A 19429-nucleotide genomic window follows, 5' to 3' on the forward strand; every position below is an offset into this window, starting at 1 on the left:
AACCAAAGGTTTCTAGGTTTAATTTTCTTACCTTACTTTGGGCTTTGAAAAGTCTCTCAGAGTGGCTCAATTAATGTATAACAATGCTGTTCAACATGTGCTGTGGAAATAATATAAAATATTTAAAACTGTTCATAATCAAAGCCTTTCACTAAAGTCACATGAGGAAGATATGATCTTCTTTTGATTAAATCCAGTATAATCAATAGGATCTTACTACTTTCGTTTTATAACTCATCAAATTAAAGATTAAAAAATATTTCCCTGTAGTGGACAGGAATACAGTGTTAACCAAATTATAGGGGTGGTTAGAGGTAGTGAGGACATAAGTTCACATTTATATTGAAATTGTAGTTAATTCAAAATAACCAGTGGAAACAAGCAAAACAAATGAGCTGAAGGCTGATTTAAAATAATCTACATGGTGTTCATGTATCAAAATATTGTTCTATTTGGGATTACTTAAATGACAATGACAAATTTAACAATTTTTGAGGAACCTATTGGAATAGACTTACAAGTTGAACATTTTGTTTATGTGCTTGTTTGGATATGTGTTTATATTCATGAGTGCAGTGAAGGATATAATAATAGTTTTATTGTTTTGAAGTGTAGGGCAAGTGTGTAATTTCAAAAGATCTTTGCATAAAAGTGAAGGCAGGTAAACTAAGGTTGAAGGAGAGGTAGGAGATCAAAATAATGACCCCAAAATAGCAGCTTACCAAAGTAGTCCTTTATTTTCCTGCCCTATTCTTTTACACATACAAATGACAGGGTAGAAGCTAGAGGACGGTGGACTGGAGATTACCAAGCAGGCGCTCAAGTATGGATGAGTGTATTGATATTTCTAATAACTAGACTGTAAAGGAAAGGCAAGAAGAGACTTTTTGATTGGGGGATAAATGCTGTTTTTATTTTTCGATATGGGAGAGATTATGCATATTTACATGTTGTGGGAATTAACCATGATTGACTATTATTTTATAGAAGAGATTGGAGTGTTTTGAGAGATTTCTTCATATGTGGTACTGAACTTGGCAAAGATGAAGTTGCAAAAGAATAATAGAAAAGAAAAAAGGAAAGGAAAGAAATTGGGCTTTTAGGGAAATGCATTTTTAAATAATGAAGAATACCAGAAAAGAACATAGTGTTGGCAAAAAGTTATGGTTTGTTTCTTATAATGTAAGTAATTGTAATTATTCTTTGCAATCCTGAAATGTACAATATTGCCAAAATATTCAATTTTTTACTTACTATGCCTTTTTACATATAGGTAAACCTCAATAGGTGTTTTGCCTTTTGCTTTAAGCTTAGTTTGACCTACTAAGATTTTTCTTCTCAATCAAGCCTTGTCTCATTCATCTTTTGACTCCACTTTTCTACAGCCATATCTCACAATCCACCAATGTACTCTTAACTCTCAAAGGCAATGGCCTTTTTATCTGTATTCCTCCTAACTGACAACTCTGTGGTCAGTGATATTTTGGACAGTCTATCATACTCAAGTGTCTCTTCATGTAACTTCTAGAACACTTCATTTTTTTTTATTCTCCTTTACCTCTTTGAGTTTATCATCATACTAAGTTTCTTTCCTTGGCTTTTCTAGTTAAGGGTTCACATTCATCATGGTTTTATCATTGCCTTCTTCATTTCTCACTCTACATGCTCTCCCTTAGGAATCTCATCTATTCTATTGTTGTCAACCATCAACAACCACTTAGAAGCTCTAAAACTGTATGTCCAACAATAACTTGTCAATCATTGGTTAGCTCACCATCAGCATCCAAAGATGAATTCTTCACCTTCTCCCCCCAAATCTCCATATTCACCTCTTCCCTGTCTGATTTTGTGATAATAGAATATGTAACATAACTAGGCTAATGAAGAAGATGTTAGCGAGATAGAGTTGTCAACAACAGTAACGAGTATGGAGCAGAACTATATACATAATACTTATTTTAAAAGACAGATTGGAAAATCACTGTGAAAAAGGAAGGTAGAAGAGATCTCACATCGAATCTTAAGGCAGAAACACAGACAGGAAGGAAAGGAAGTAAGAAGAATGGAAGCCACTATCTCCTAGAAGTACTGTACACATGTGTTACTTTTAAAATTGTGAACAAGCAGAGGAGACCAATCACTGGCAATGCTGATTAGCTAGATGTTAAAGAAATGTTACAGAAAACTGAAAAGTTTTATGAAAGCAATATAATCACTTAAATTGATGTAAAGAAGGAAGGAAATTTTGATCATTGCTTTGTTTGCTTTACAAGCAAAACTAAAGAATGGTGTAATACATGCCAGCTCTACTCCCTTTGGCCATGTGAGAGCAGTAAGGCATGAAGTTCTCTATCTCTTTCAGTCTGTGTCTCTATCTGTCCCTTTCTCTTTCTTCTTTTCTCTCTCTCTGTTTCCACAGAATCCAGAGTGTGTAAGGGGTGCTGGTTCAAGCTGGTTTACCTATATCTTCGCTTGAGCTTCTAGGAGAGGGACCAGACAGCATACTTCTCTCCACACTCGCAAGAGATCTGTTACTTGAACCAAGAACATAAGTTACGTTGGTCTAGTGTAGAAGCGTAGCAACATGATAGTGGTAACTTGAGTTTCCTGAGAATAATAGTTGCAGGAGGGGTTTAAGGGATTTACTAAAAAGCACAGGCTCTTAGAGCTCTTAGAGTAGAGCTTGGGGCTCTTAGAGTAGAACAAGCTCCTAATACCGAAACGATTACTGTCTAATACCAGCGTGTCTTTCAGGAACTGTCCCTATTACTGGAAAAAGCTTCTGCCTCAAAAATATTTCTCATATAAGTCCTCACGCTCACAAGCTCCCATCCCATGATTTGGGCTCAGAGCCCCTGATCTTGAGCCTCTCCCAACTGTAAGTAATGTGACCTTCTTGGTGATCAGGAAAGTATATTGTATTAAAAAAATCATCATCTTCCACAGAGTTAGCCAAGGTATAAACTTCAGTGCCATCTCAACTCCTTTTCCCTCACTCCCACTTTCAGTTCTTCATCAAGTCCTATCTAAGAAGATCTCTAAAGTACATCTCTTCCCCCATATTTATTCCCAGCCCTATACAAAGCCTCTCCTGTATCTGGAAAAGTAATGGCAAGCTGAGAGAGTAGTGCCAGTGTCAGGATTTGGAGTAACTTATAAATTACATGGGACACATTTTAATGCAGTTATTTCAGGAACACAGCAGACATTACAGACAGGGCTTTGAACGCACTATTTTTCTCTCTCTCTGCAATGTCTTTCCCCCTTGTTCCCACAAGCATCTTTCCGAACTTAGGTTTAATGTACTTACTTTGTGAAACCTGTTAGACTCCCCCAGATTTAGCCATTCTCTACTTTGTTCTCATATAGTACTTTTCATTTTCTTCTGTTGAAGTACTATCTTGTTCAACTATAATTACAATTTTTAATAAATTGGACACACCAAATAGGCTGTAAGTCCCTAGAGACGGCAGCTCATGACATTAATCATCATATGCCCAGCACATAGCCTCGTGCTTGTTATAGCAGTTGCTCAGTAAAGATGATTGAAAGTCTGTATGTGAGATGAAAAGATAAAAATGCTCCTAGTTGTTGCCATTGGAGAATAATTTATTTGTGTTCTTTCCCCAGAGAAAATTTGGTTTAACTTTCAAAATGTATTCTAATAAGAAAAAAAGAATGCCTGCCTTTTGCCCTTTTAGGCTGACCTCTTGAACCCAAAGCCAAAACGTATTCAGATTAAGGTAGTTGATATGATTAGTGTTGGGAAAGATTTAATGTAATGACATTTGGTTTACTTCAGGAAAATTTGTATGAATATGGGTCTCATGCAATATTTTAACATTTCTATTGTAATTAATAGCTGACTCTACAGGGCAAATGGGATCATAACCCTTAGTCCAATTTAAGGATGATGAATTGAGGCTTTTTCCAACAAGGCAGAGGTTCAAAGCTATGTTGCTTCAGATACAATACTTCAAATTGCAATTATATTTAGAGGAAGTAAATGCAGTGTCATAATTGTTGATATTTGGCTAAAATAGGAGTTTAGTGTCATTATAATGATATTTGTTAAAACAAATTATAAAGCAATTATTAAATAAATACCTATCTGTGCTCTGAATTATATGATATGAGGCTGATGCTAACTATGATGCTCATCCTGACACTGAGGTGCTTAATATCAAGTTAGAATGTAAGAAAGAGGAAAATCACCAAGCAATACATATCTCCCGGAAAAAAGAGGAGAACCATTGCTGAGTAATTCAAGAAGGTATCAGGAACATTGGTCCAAATATCATTATGGGAATTCTAGGTGGGGAACATCCTGAGCAAAGACACCTAAAATCTCAGGGTTCTTTACCTTCCCACCGGTGATAGGCTGATATTACAGAGAAATGGGGTTTCAGGTTGGATAGTCAGTCTGAGGACCCTTTACAGAGGACCTAAATGCCACCCATGCAAAGGGACCAGGATGTTGTGCAAAGTCATCAGGGGACAATATAGGTTCTTAAGCAGGAAAATAACTTGATAAAAATAGAAATTTCAATATGCTATTTTGGTAGTTGTAAGATGTCATGGATTTGGCAGGGACTGGAGGCAGGACGAATTATACTACTCACATCTTCATCTAGTTATGGTGCTCTAACTACTTCATGAACAATTTCTCAATCCTCTTATACCCCTAGTCTACTCTAGGTCTAGTTTTGGAGTTATTTAGAACCCAAATTTAACTATGATAGGCATAGTTTTAATAGACAGCATGAAGTAGTAAAAAGTACAAAGGACCAAAGGACCAGTGGTTTTGGTCTCCTTTAGGCTATAACTAGCCACAGGACTGTGACCAGGTCATTTGTTGTCCTCAAGCTTTTCTTCCCTAATATGGAAATAAGAGCATTGACTTGGGTGACCTCTAAGGCCCTTTCAGATGAGCTTTTCTATAGACGAAAGAAGTGACGGCAGCTTCCAAAATGATCACCTTGTCATGGAGCTGCTAAAGTATGGAGCATATATTTTAGTGACTACTTAAGAAAAATACATCTTCAACACTTAAAATTTAGTTGGATATTCCACACTCCTACAGGATAGGTGGTAGATTCATGATCACTGCAGTATATAGGCAATTACCTTTTCCAAGAATATGTTAAAAAATAGAAGAAAATAGCAGAAAATTAACCCTTGTAAATGTCACAGTGCGCTTACTGTATAATTTAAATGGTTTAAATAAAGCTACTTATTTGCATAATGATGTTTTTGAAAGATATATCTTAAAAATAACAATACTATGCATTGATTTGAAATTAAAGCAAAAATAACAAGTGTAAATTAGTCTGGAAAAGATGTCATGTCACTATATAATTAGATATATTAATAAACATGTGGGCTATCATTTATGAAGCTAAATTTGTCATGGCAATATATTTCAAGATAGTGGGTCTATGTTTTCTATTTAAAACTTTTCTGTGTTTGTTTTGCAAGCATTTATTGATTGCCATCAGTTTGTTAACCTCTATAGTATGGATACAGCTATATAAGACAGATGTCTAAAAATAAATACCTTGCTAGTATTACTTATCTAAATTGAAGTCTAAATTTGATCACTGTCGGAAATGATTTGTAAGAAACATTGTGTGAAACGTATCAGAGCACCCAGAGAAACACTAAAGATAAGGATATCTAATGTCATAAAACTAAACAAATTATTATGATGTCTAGACAGAGTCCAAAGACATGTAGAAAATTTTTGATAAATTGGTTTCATAGACCAAAGTAGACATTTGATTTGTTTAAATATCATTTAATTTTTCAAACAATGAAATAATACTTGGCATGAAGTCTAGTTACTTAAAAAAGTCAGAGGAAAAAAGGCTTTTTATCCATTGGAATATTTTACTTCAGTCAACAAATGTTAAATATTTATAAGAACCAGAACAGTATTCCCAATAATCTAGTCTAAGTAGTAGTGTCATTGAAGTTACCTGGGGTATTTGGTAAAAATGCAAATTCCTGGGGTTTTTGCAGACTTATCAGGTTTCTGTGTACACCTCTGAAATCTGTATTTTTAACAAGTTATTGAAGGTAGTTATCATGCACACTGAATGTAAAAGATACTTTTCCAAGAAAACTCTTCATTCATACCCTACTGTTAGAATTTTTTACATGCCATTTGATGATGCATATTGGAGAGCAGGGTACTGAATTTTAAGGTTGAAAAACAAGATTATGCTTTTGTACTCAGAAAGAGATAGAAATAACTAGTTGTTTTATTATCCATAAGTGGGCTTTTTCATCTTCCAGTTTCTGCCTGAAATAGAGAAGGATAATAAAATATGCTCTTTTCAATGATTAAGCTCTATAAATGGCCTGTGCATGCATGTTATATTAATATAAAACAAAAAATTAGATATTGGAAATTAACTAATCTGTTTTACTTTCAAAACAGGTTTCCCCAGAAGGGATATTCCCATAATTCAGCCTTATAGGCTATTTTCCCACCATAAAATCACAAAAATCACTTTTAAATTTTATAGAATCCATAGTCTTTTTAATGCTAAATAAAAAATCTCTAATATGCCAGCATTACTTTTTAAGCAATCACAGCCTCTGCCAGTAATATTGCTGTGTAGGTTGAAGATTTCTTTCCAGAAATTCTTGAGATCACTGTCTTTATATGTAGATACAGCATTTCCACTTGCATTTAAGTAAAATAACCATTTATCTTCCACACCCAAATAAATGTATTACAAATAAAAATGCTGAGTACAAATAAGGATGCTCTCCAATCTGAGGCTCATAGTTGTCAGTAATTTACCAGATAGCAGGTTCCATGCCTTATTAGTTCAGTACTTCTATGGCCCATGGGGTTTTTGTATGTAGTTGTTTCCAATGACATGAAAGTCGAGTGCTAGTCAAATTTTATTGGCCCCTGTGGCACTGAAGTGGAGAAAATTATATTTAGGAGTTTTAACATCTTCATGAGAACTAAGTTTCTTTTGAATCCGAATTTTAGACTAAGGCATGAATAATTTATTGCCTTCCTCAATGACTGAATTCAATTTTCTTTTGCTTATATCAGTGCAAGCATCTATAAATGTTATAAATTAAGTTGGTGTTCAATTCCTGAGAAACAAGCTAACTTATTCTTTAGCTTCTTACTTGTACCACAGGACTTATATAATTAGTCGACAAATGCCATTGTCTTCAATTTAGATTCCTCTTTCTCTTCCAATTGTCTTTATTCTTTTGCACTACCTTTTCCTTACTCAAGTTTGGATTTCAGAAAGGAATGGGGTCTTCTCACATTTTAACAATCAAACTGTATCACATGATCTTGTACTGGTGTTGATTTCCTGAGGCATCTCTCGCCACTCTGTTCCCCTGCAAATGTGTTGGTGACCATAAGATAATTTTGAAATTTTCTGTCCAGCAAAATCTAATTGCTTGGAAATTGTTGAGATTGATGGATATGACTATGGTGAAGTCTAATAAGAATTGCTCTTACAATCAGAATGGTTCATGGAAAGACAATTTACTTATCTTTTTTTGTATCTTGTCTCTTTTGTCCCTGACTCAACAGCTCCTCCCACGGTTCGCATTGTGCACTCAGGCTTGGCCTGTAACATTGAGGAGGAGCGCTACTCTGAAAGGGTCTACACTATCCGGGAAGGAGAAACCCTAGAATTGACTTGTCTGGTCACAGGACATCCACGTCCACAGGTGAGTCCCGAACTGTGACACCGTGGAAAATTCTTTGACCTTTCCCAGAAGTAAAAAAAATGTATACTTTAGGAGATTTAGCTAAAACTATTAATGTGTGTGTGTGTGTGTGTGTGTGTGTGTGTGTGTAACTTAAGTGCAAATGTATGTGAAATTCAGGACAAGAGTGGTGATTTCTGAACATTGAGGCTTTAGGCATCCACATACAATAAAATGAAATACAATTGTTTTGGTATTGTGAGAAAATTAGAAAACACTTCTGAGGAAGCTGTTAAAAAGACAACTACAAAAATATCTTAGTAAGATAACAATTCATATGGCAATGAATTTATTTTAAAATGTGGAACATGATTTCATGATGACATAATTGCAACTGAAGAGGCATTTGTTCTGAAGAGGTAATGCACCAGTTTGCATGTATCCTTCTTACTCCTAGTCATTATATTCCTAGAAAACTTTGAAAAACAAGCATTCGTAGGTACTGTATGCACTCAGACTTTCAGAATCATCAGCTTTCTTAAGCTAATTTAATAGCAGAAACAAAAATTAAGACTTCTGATAGTCACTAAGATTATAACAGTATGCAAAGAAAAAACTTAGAGAAACAAAAGAGTTATATATGAGGTAATATATTTATGTTATGTATATATGATGCAAAGATTCAATTTGGATACAGAGCATTGAGATGTTTTACTCAATAATTGATAATCCTTATTGTTAATAACCTGAATAATTGAAAATTCAAATTGGTAACCAACACAAACACTATGGCAAGAAAAGAAGTCTCATTTAGTAGACAAAGTTACATATTTTAATTATTTGTTTTATAGGAAAAAAAAATCCAGCTAACATAGTTACACAGGTGAAAGTGAAGAGTAGCGGGAAGGTTTTATGAACTCACCATTTTAACCTTGATTTTTGCTTCTGCCATCCTTAACTCTTAATACTCAAGGATCTTTTGATCATACCATTTTGACCTTGAAGAACAAATAAAAATAAGCCTAAGAAACTTCATGGAATGAAGCAGTAGATAGATAGATACATAAAATTGAAATGATAACTATGTTCTATAAAACTTATGCTATTGGTAAAATGAAAACAAGCAAAAGTAATCTAGAAAAATAATTATTAAAATTATTGAATAAAACCAAAACAATGGCTAAAATTGTAAATTATAACACTTGTTATTAACTGAAAATAGATTAAAGAATATTAATAAAATTGATTTAAAATTTGGTCCTACAAAATTTGACCCAGAATAATTAGACTTTGTAGGATAAAAAAACAATTTCAAAATATAACACATAAGGACAGAAGTGATAATTGTTAAAATCTGATACAAGGAAATGGATATGTAAAGCATTTTTATTTTAAAATGTATACAGAAAACAATGGAGTCCAGTCCACCAAAATTTTAAAAATTATGGAATTAACTCCAGAGAATATTAGCTCAAAGAAGATTTAGTGTTGTTATAATTGATTATAATTTTTGTATTTTTAAACATGAAATAAAAAAATTCCAGAATCAAATTTGGGATCAAAACCAGAGTGTCTAAACAAATCTAAAAGAAGCCTCAAGCTTTATGAGAGGCAGTTTATGGCAAGAGTAGACTCATTGAGGCTCTCATCATTCCCACACTGAATGTACCAAATCTGCACCTGAACTCCAAATTACACTTAAAAATCCAACTTCTTATCTCTGTTACTAACTTACCACAGGTGTTTCTCTGTTCCTTGTCTCTATATTCTTAATGCAGTTTCAATATTAGAAATTTCTTATTTTCTCCATACATATTCTCTTTTATCATTCATACTCAGGAGTATAATCTTTGAACTCTAGGCAGTCCAGAAACAGTTCCCAAACAAAGGAATAAATCATTACTTAACATCTTTTTCCCTAAGCTATTACATTTTTGGAACCATTTCATTGTTTTCTGATCCTAAGAAAAATGAATTGTCCCAGTATCAAATTTTTTTTTCATTCATTCCTAGAAATAATTCAAGTGTTTGCAGGTGAATCCATTTCAGTGTATATTGCCAGTTTGGAAAATTAACTGGGCCTCCTCCTTGTCAACAAACTGTATAAAGAAGGCTGACAAAACAGCTGGGGCTTGGCATCCTGGCCAAAGACAAAAGGGCATTCTGTTGGCAATGGGTCCTGAGGATGATTTTTCTTGGCTGATACTGTGAAGCTGAAATGACTTTTTTCCTTGTCTAATCTGAGCATGACGGTAGATGGAAATGCAGTGGAAGAGAGAAGTTGCTCATTCCCTTATTAGTAAATTTCTTAATCTGATGCTTATTCCTGCTACTCTTGTAGCAATGAGAGTTGTAAAGGTTATCTATTTCTGGAAGTATTCTAAAGCAGCACTTTTTTTTCCCTAGACTCTTTAATTTTTTCTTTCAAAATATGTTGTTTCTAATGAGTAGTGACTTGAGGGTGTTGAAGTATCCAAGGAAAATACAAGCGAAGGAGAGGTGGTCAGTGCAGTTCAGTGGTTAAAAGCATGACACTGGGACCCGATTACTTGGATATCACCCTGGCTCCACCACAACTAACAGTGTGACCTTGGGAAAGAAAGTTCGTTAAACTCTGCTCTGTGTGCCTCAGTTTTATTATCTGTGTAATAAGGATGATAAGAACCATCACACTTATATAATAGAATCCTTTGGAGAGCTCACATATATACATTCTTGGTACATAATCATTATGTTGGCATGTAATGGAAACATGTTGGCTTCATTTTTAAGTAATTTGGGAGCATCGACTCTAAGGTATAGATAGAGTTGAATGTGTACATATGAAAATAAGTAGATTTTAAAAATGGTTTTAACATTCCTATATTCTGTTTTAAATTAGATGCATTTAAATCTATTTCAGTATTTTTTTTATTTTAATGCTCTGCAGAGCCTATACATTTCTGTTAATTAGCCTTTTTAGCTTGCAAGAAATAGAGTTAAGTACAGACTACCTCATTTAATGAGGGTCTATTATAAAGATGCATGACTAAATAAGAAAGAAAGGAAGTTAGGTTTTGTCGGTAAATCTAACAATCTAGTGCAAGCTGTAAATGTCTATGATTTCAGGATTCAGCTGTCTACTCACTTTCACTCTCTCTCCCTTTCTTTTCCCCTAAATCCCTTCCTATCTTCTTTTCTTCCTTCCTTCCTTCTTCCCTTTTTCTTTCTGCTTTCCTCTCTCTCTCAAAATTATCACACAAATAACTCAAATTAATTATGAATAGAGTCTTCTTGTGAATGATTTAAACAATAGGATATTTAAAATGAAAGTTCCTCTCCCCCCTCCCACCCCACTTTCCCAGAGGTAAATATTAAATAATTGGTGTGTCACCTTGCAGTCCTTGTTCAATACATGTACATAAATATAATTATTAATGTCCGTATACTATTTTCAATTTTAATACATTAGATAATGAAAATTATTATTCTATTACTATAATTTTTCACTTGGCCATGTGTCCAAAGCACCAAGTATGGGTCTAGCCTGATGATTCTCTATGGGTGGTTCTCAGATTTTCTCTATTACAAATAATAATCTAATGAACACTTGCGTGTATGTGTGTGTGTATATATATCTTTGTGAAATATATGTTAGCATTGTTGTAGGATAATTTCCTTCTGAAAAATGGATTGGTCAAACTTGAAAGTGACCTCTTAACCCAAGTGAATCTTTTTTTGATTTTTTGCCAGTTTGATACAAGAAAGTAAACTACATTCTACTGCAGTTTAAATTTGTAATTTTAAATCACTGATCAGTTTGAGCATTTTCCCTCACATTTATCAATTATTTGTACAACTTTTCTATTTATTGGTGGTTCTGTTTTCTTACTGGTTTGCTGCTTGTCTTCTCAGATTTGTGAAGCTGAAATAACTTTCTTGTCTTTAGACAACTTTGTTGTCTAAAATGAGCATGATGATAGTTGGAGATACAGTGGAAGAGAGAAGTTTCTCATTCACTTATCAGTAAATTTCTTAATCTGATGCCTATTCCTGGAGCAATGAGAGTTATAAAAGTTATCCATTAATAAGCTCAATTGCTGATAAATATGTTACAAATTTTACTAATAACTCTCCAAAGTTATTTGTCTTTTAACATTGTTTATGATATTTTTTCAGAGGCTTTTGTTTTTAAAAGATGAATAATTTTTGGCTTCTGAATTTTGTACCTACTTTAGTAAGATCTGCTTCATATCCATGTAAGATATCTTATAATGTATATGTTGTTTCCTAAGACCTTGTAGTTATGTATACATCTGATGATTTAATCATCCGAAAATTGTTTTGTCCATAGTATGAAGTGTTAGTCTAGTGTTCTTTTTCTCTTTCTTCTCTCTTTCCATCTTGCCCTTATCCAAACAGGATAAGCAGCATTCCATCCTGTCCTTTTAAAATGTTATTTTTATCAGTAAGAAAATTACAATTTTCTCTGTTCTTTTCTGTACAAATTATATGTTATATGTTAATGTTAACATTATATGTTAACTTCTATAGCTTTATAGAATAGTTTGATATATAAAAGAGAAAGTCATTTCTTTATAGTTATTTTTCAGTATTTTGTAAGTTGATCTCAGTTTTTCCCCTGTGAATTAGAAAATGAGGTTTTCATGTTCCCCACCCAAATAAATGTTGGGATTTTAATTATATTACATTGTTCTTGCAGTAAGATCATGTAGTAGAAAGCATGACAGGCTTTTAAAAAGAAATTCTCACTAGGAATATTTTGAATATTTGAACTTAGAATATTTAAGACTTCTCAGACAGAAAGACAATTTAACTGTAACCAGTATAATGTTGACATCTTTGAATTTGCTTTAGAAATAAACATGGGTATGCATATTTGAAAGGTAGTAATATGCTAACCTTTGCTTCTCCTTTCAAAAACAAAACAAAAATGTGTGTCAAACAAAGCTCTACTTTTCTGTGTTTTACATGCTAGCTTTCTGGATAAGATTTCATTCGAATATTTTTTATCACTCAAATATTTTTGAAAGCCACTCTTTAAAAATAATACTTATATCCAAAACACTCATCTAAGAATCATTAAAATTGTCTACTAGTTTACCACACCTTAACTCTAGTGAGTGCTTGCTTTTTGGATAAAAAAAAAAGGCAAGGCCATTTTTTTTATTTTATAATAGAACCATATTCTGTCATTTGATTGTTATATAAATGCATTTTTAACTATCAAGGTTGTTGCAGAGTTATTGGTATTTTTATCCTTGTTAATCTTCTACATAGAGTTTAAGGTGCTGATCTTACAATAATGAAAATCTTAGTAAATTTTGATAACCAGTTCTTCAGTTTGAAACAATTAGTGCTATCTGTGTATTGTTCTTTGTAGATATTTTATATATCTTGATTCACATTTCCATACCTTTTCTGATTAAATCTATTAAATTTCTTACAAAAATGCTAATACATGTACATTAAAAATAGACATACTAGATTTTTGGATCTTTGTCTAATTAATATGGATAAAATTGGGTTCTACTATCTAATCAGAAACAATCAAATATTACATGTTTTTCTTTTTGTGGTATAGAATTCAATATAATTTGCCCTTTTCATCTGTGATAAATCTCTATTATCTCTCTCTCTCTCTCTCTATCTATCTATCGGATCTGTCTGCTGCATCATGTGAAAGAATATCCAACTAAAACAACTAATATTTGGATATGTGGGAAGTTTTTAGGACAAGCATTCAAAAATTTATTATTCAAAAATTCCATACCAATGGCTGCTTTCGCAATCTCCCCTGCCACTCCCCCTGCCCACCCCCATATACGTGCCCAGTCCTATTCCCAGGTCACATAAATCTTTGAGTTTATGGTTACATGGGTAAATATACTTAGTATGGCTTATTTATTCTTTCTGATGGTTGATGTCATATCTTCAAATTGTTTTATTGCCATTGATTTTTATATAGAAAAAGCTTTTTTTGAGCCAACATTTTAATATGCTTCCAAAATACTAATACTTTTTACTCCCAGTGAATCAAAATTAATGAAAGATTTTTAAAAATTTAATTAAAATTCTCATGAATACAGTCATCATTCCTCCTCAGGAGATCTGAACCTACTTATTGTTCTCTCAAAATTCATCTTTTGTTTAATGCTATAGAAAATTTTTGTGCTTGGAAGAACCATTTATTGTGCATTCAACATACTCTCTCAAAAAATATTATTCAATGTACTTCATAAGACAAAACATGTAAATCATTAACAGAGTGCCTAGCACAACATGAATGCTTAGTAAATCATAATAATATATGTGATATAGTTGTTGATTTAAAATAATAATTTCTTCTATAAACTTAATAATTCTACACTATTACTGTCATCAATTGCATTTAACCAAATAAAATAGGTGTCTGCCCATCCCATTGAATTTGGTCTCAGGCATATACCCAGATTTGGCTACTGGATTTGGAGTAGTTATAATATGGTTCTAGATTTTGATGATATTGGGCCAGGGAGAATTTACAGTGAAAATACTCTTTTATTACTCAGGTTTAATTATTAGTAAGAATATCAAGAGCCAGTCCTAATATGCTGTTATGATGGTTCTTAGAAATTTAGACACCATGAAAAGTTACAGTAAGTAGGGTAGAGATGTACAAACTGCCTTCATAGACTTGAAGAGGGGTTGAGAATGCTCAGCAGCATGGAAATATTAGCATGTACTTATCATATGAGATTTATTTTTAGAGAGTTCTCAAAGGACACTCACTGTAAGAAATGCACTGGTCAGATAGGCACTGGCATCTTTGAGAAGCTTGGGGTGACTGTCCTCTGTCAGCCAGGGTTGCAATAGGAGATGCTAAAATCAAAGGTATGAGAGTATTCAGAAATGGCAGAAGTTAGGTAGTAACACTTCACCAACAGCCTCAATATACATAATAATATTACAAGGAGTAGCAAGGTCAAATTAGCAACCAGAATACTTTTATCAATGCAGCTTTGTTGTGATGGGTAATAAATTATTGTGTCTTTAGTGGTGAAATACAGGGGTAGCTGACTAGCATGGTACTTGACTTGTATAAGCAGACAAAAATGACACCTTAAGGAGGTTGACATTTTTCATTACAATGGAAGGTCACAATTATTCAGTTTCCACCTTTAAACTATTCCATGAAACCAGCAGGGTAAGCCAGGTTTCCTTAAGAGAAGGTCTAGCAATATCACTAAAAGTTACACACAAAAAATACTATCTGAGTCCATCTTCAAAGAGATTAATAGCTATTTTACACAGCAATTTGCACTGGGAAAAGGGAAATATCAAGGGCTTTTGAGAGCTCTTAAAGTTATGGAGTCTGAGCTAGCACTGACATCAGTGGACTTGTAACACTAACCTAGTTAGAGTGGGGGCTTATGAAAGGCAAGAGCGAAATGAAGTCCTGGCCCTGATAAGTAGGTTAGTCTGTGATTATTTCCCCTAGACTCCCAGGTGCATAATTGGGATGGACATACTTATCAGCTGGCAGGATCCTCACATTGGTTATATGACCTGTGGAATAAGTCAGGATTGTTTTGGTAGGAAAGATCTGGTGGAATCTTATGAAACTGTCCCTTCAAACCAGTATACTAAATTATTAATAATACTGCATCCCAGGAGAAATTTCAGAGATTATATGGTACCCTCAAAGACTTGCCAATGAAGGAGTGGTAGTCTCCATTATGTACCTATTCATTTCACATGTAAAATACCTAAAAGGTCAGGTACATTATGCCATACGATAGACTATGGCAAACAATCAAACCAACACAGCTGCTGGACCAGATGTGGTATCTTCACAAGAACAGGTCAGCACACCTCTGCTACTAGCTGGTATGCAGTCATTTGACAAATGCATCCTTTTCAATGCATATCAAAAAATAGAATTAAAAGGTTTGTTTTAATGTGGGATGCACAGTAATTCTCATGTGCAACTCTGCCCTAGGTCAGGGTTAACTCTCTCATTCTCGGTAACATTATATTGCACAGGGAACTTGATTATCTTGTAATCTACAGAATACTATGCAGGCAGTCCCTGACTTATGATTTTTCTACTTTAGACTGGTACAAAAGCAATAAACATTCAGTAGAAACCTTATATTCAGTTTTGAATTTTGATCTTTTCCCAGGCTAGCGATATGCAGTACAATACTCTCTCAAGATGCTGGTTAGTGGCAGTGAGCAGTAGCTCTCTATCATCCCCACTATAAGGAGGGTACACAACCAATACTCTATAGTGTACTGTGTTGCCAGGTGTTTTTGTCCAAATGTGGGCTAATATAAATGTTCTGAGCATGTCTAAAGTAGGCTAGGCTAAGCTGTGATGTTTAGTTGGTTAGATGTATTAAATGCATTTTCAACTTACAATGGGATTATTAGGAGGTAACCCCATCGTAAATTGAGAAGCATCTGTACTAGTCCACTATATTGATTATATCATGACATTTTTACTGTTTGCAAAGGAAGTAGCAATACTCTGGATGTCATTGTAAGATATGTGCATGCCAGAGGGTGATAAATGTTGTTATTCCTCACAAACCCTACCACTAAGGATGGGAGTCCCAGCATAAGGTAGACTTTGGGAAATTAGGTGCTGCATATACTACATTTAAAATATTGCTCCTAGTCACTATATCAGTTAACTTTGAAGGTTGTCAGTTTCAAATAGGGCTCAGAGCAAGATGGAACTCTGTAGCAAGTACAGGTGTTAGTGTGAACTTCCTTGCTGCTCAGGCAATATGGTCTAGTTACTTTCTACAATAGAGTATTAATTGTTGTTTTTAAAACATTTGTATAAATTTATGGAGTACAAGTACAACTTTGTTACATATATAGATTGCTTAGTGGTGAACACAGGGTATCCATCATCAGAATAACATACTTTGTACTCATTAAGTAATTTCTCATCATCTGACCCCTTCCATTCCCTCACCCTTCCAAGACTCCCTTGTCTATCATTCCACACTCTATGCCCATGTTTACATATTACTTAGCTCCCACTCATAAGTGAGAACATGTGATACGTGGTAGTTCTCTTTCTGTGTCTGAGTTGTTTCACTTAAGATAATGGCCTCCAGTGCCATCCATGTTGCTGAAAAAAGAATGATTTCATTCCTTTTTATTGTTGAATAGTGTTCCATTGTGTATATATGAAAACATTTTCTTTATCCAATCATCCTTTGATGGACACTAGGTTGATTCCATAACTTTGCTAGTGTGAGCAGTGCTGCAATAAACATGAGTGCAGGTATCTTTTCCTTTGGGTAGATACCCAATAGTGGGATTGCTGGATCAAATGATAGTTCTGTTTTAGGTTTTCTGAGACATCTCCATACTGTTTTACATAGATGTAGTACTAATTTGCCTTCTTCTTTGGTCAAAAAGGAGTAGGATTCAGTCAATAGATGCTCTCTCTCTTTTTATTTATTTATTTTTTTGTCCCTTGGTCAGGCAGTTCTGTTGTACATTCTACTTGGCTCTTCAGAGGTTCCCAGTAGAATGGTGCTCCACAGAAATAACATTTTCTTGTACTGGGTTTTCCTGATTCCCTGTGTCAGTCTTCCCAAGTATTTTTATTTTGAAAAAACCCACTCCTATGACATAATTAAAAAATGTGCTATTTAACTGGGACAATCACTAAATGATAGCTATCCCACAATATATTTTTTTTCCTCAGATTAATGAACCTTAGCATAGCATGAAGTAAACTTTTTTATGATGGAATGATAAAATTGATTGATCCATTTTTATGAGTCTATGTTATGCACATGCTTTAAGTATATGTTATATATAAGTCCAGAAAGTACTACTCATTTGGGCATATTCAACATGTTGTAAATGATCATTTATAGTTATATTTATCACATTTTAAAGAGGTAGTATGAAATAAATATAGTAGTGATCTACTTGTCACCCTATTGAATCAAATTAATCCTACACTTATGGTTAGCACATTAATGATGCCAATTAAGACATTTAGATTTGCTTCAGTTTTCAAATCTCTAATCTAATGAAGTACTTTTTGAAATGACTTTAAAATATGGAGGGTTGAAATTTAAAATTAATCAGTTTACTCACGTTACAGAAAGTACTACCTATCTACTTCTATGCTAAAGAATATAATATCAGTGGTAATTAATAGTCCATACCAATGCTGGTTGTAAACATGAAACATTTATTCTAAATTAGACTCATCACAGCCTTTTTCTGAAATGCTGAGAGATGCTTCAAACAAAATCAATAAGAAATAAAAATCATTCTGTGATCTGAAGAGGTTAACTTATGCCACACAAGGAAGGTGCTTATAAAATGTATTTCCTGAACTGAAAAATAAGGAAACAGTTATTAAGAATGATCCAATCAATTATTTTTTGAGGAATTGTTAATCTTTTATTTTCATTTTCTTTTAGTGTCAAGGTCTCAACAAAAAAACTAAAAATAACATTTATTTTCCTGACAGTTTTATCTTTTTCCATCAGCAAACATTGATTTCTTCCTTTTTCTGCTTCTTGTGGTACATGAGAAAACATTATCCAGTACAACGTGGCCCCTTCTTGTTTACTTACTTGCCTGTGGCAGAAATCATTAAATGATGTTGGATAAGCTTGAACAGAACAAAATCCTTAGTTAATTAGTGCCTTCTCCATTGGGTGTCATAGGAATTCTCTAATTTTTCAATATGAGCTTTTCGGCATCCAGGTCTGCAATATGGTAGCAAATTTAAGTGATCTTTTGTATTGGCATCATGTATAATCAGAGCAACTGGCGATTTTGAATAACTCCTCACAGCACCTTCAAGAAGATGGACTGTAGCCAATCAAACTTACAGATATTTGGAAAGAGTTTTCTGAAATAGCACAAAAGCATTATATGTATTACTATATAGAATGAATGTAAGCCTCGTTCATGAGATATGCAAATTGGACATCAGCTAACACCTCACATTACTCTAACTGGTTCTCTAAGTCCAAAATTGTGCAAGTGCCTGAATTGCATGATTGTATAATGTGTTATTTTCCTGGGGCTGCCCTAAGAAAGTATAATAAGCAATGTGCTTAAAACAACAGAAACTTATTCTCTCACATTTTGGAGGCTAGAATTCTGAAATCAAAGTGTCAGCAGGGCCATGCTTCTCAGATTCTAGGTAGAATCTTCCCTTGTCTCTTCTTAGCTTCTGCTGGTAGCTGTCAATCCTTGGTGTTCCTTGTCTTTCAGGAGCACCACTCTAGTCTGTGCCCCTGTCATCACGTGTGAGTGTGCCGGTGTACCGGCCTTCACGGGCTGTTTTCCTCCTCTTGTAAGAACATCAGCAATATTGGATTAAAGGCTCACCCTACTCCAGTATCCTTATCTTAACTAATTACATCTGTAACACCCTATTTCCAAATAACATCACATTCTGAGGTGCTTGGAACTAAGACTTTAACATATCTTTTGGGGGCACACAATTCAACCCATAACATGTATTATTTGTTCTTTTAAATTAGATAGTTCATATCTTGAATTAACCACTGCTGGGGCTACCTTTAAAGGGTCTAGTGTACAGAATGGTGACTATAGTTAATAATAACGTATCATATACTTGAAAATTGCTAAGAGAGTAGACCTTAAATAATAAGTATGTAAAGTGATGGAAATGTTAATAAGCTTGATTTAACTGTTTCACGATGCATATGTATATCAAAACATGTTGCACACT

The 19429-nt window shown here is 33.9% G+C and overlaps 1 protein-coding gene across 2 annotated transcripts in view; it reads left to right on the forward strand.

The window, feature by feature from the left end:
• MDGA2 (MAM domain containing glycosylphosphatidylinositol anchor 2) overlaps window positions 1-19429 on the forward strand; it is a 777981-nt gene that overhangs the window by 312285 nt on the left and 446267 nt on the right. For both annotated transcript variants that reach the window (XM_076004050.1, XM_012746557.2), the window contains one exon: window positions 7577-7716. In XM_076004050.1, coding sequence (XP_075860165.1) covers window positions 7577-7716 — 140 coding nt within the window. Of the gene's footprint in view, window positions 1-7576; window positions 7717-19429 lie in introns of those variants that run through there.

Source organism: Microcebus murinus, chromosome 6 (assembly GCF_040939455.1).
Source record: "Microcebus murinus isolate Inina chromosome 6, M.murinus_Inina_mat1.0, whole genome shotgun sequence".
Classification (NCBI taxonomy): Eukaryota; Metazoa; Chordata; class Mammalia; order Primates; family Cheirogaleidae; genus Microcebus; species Microcebus murinus.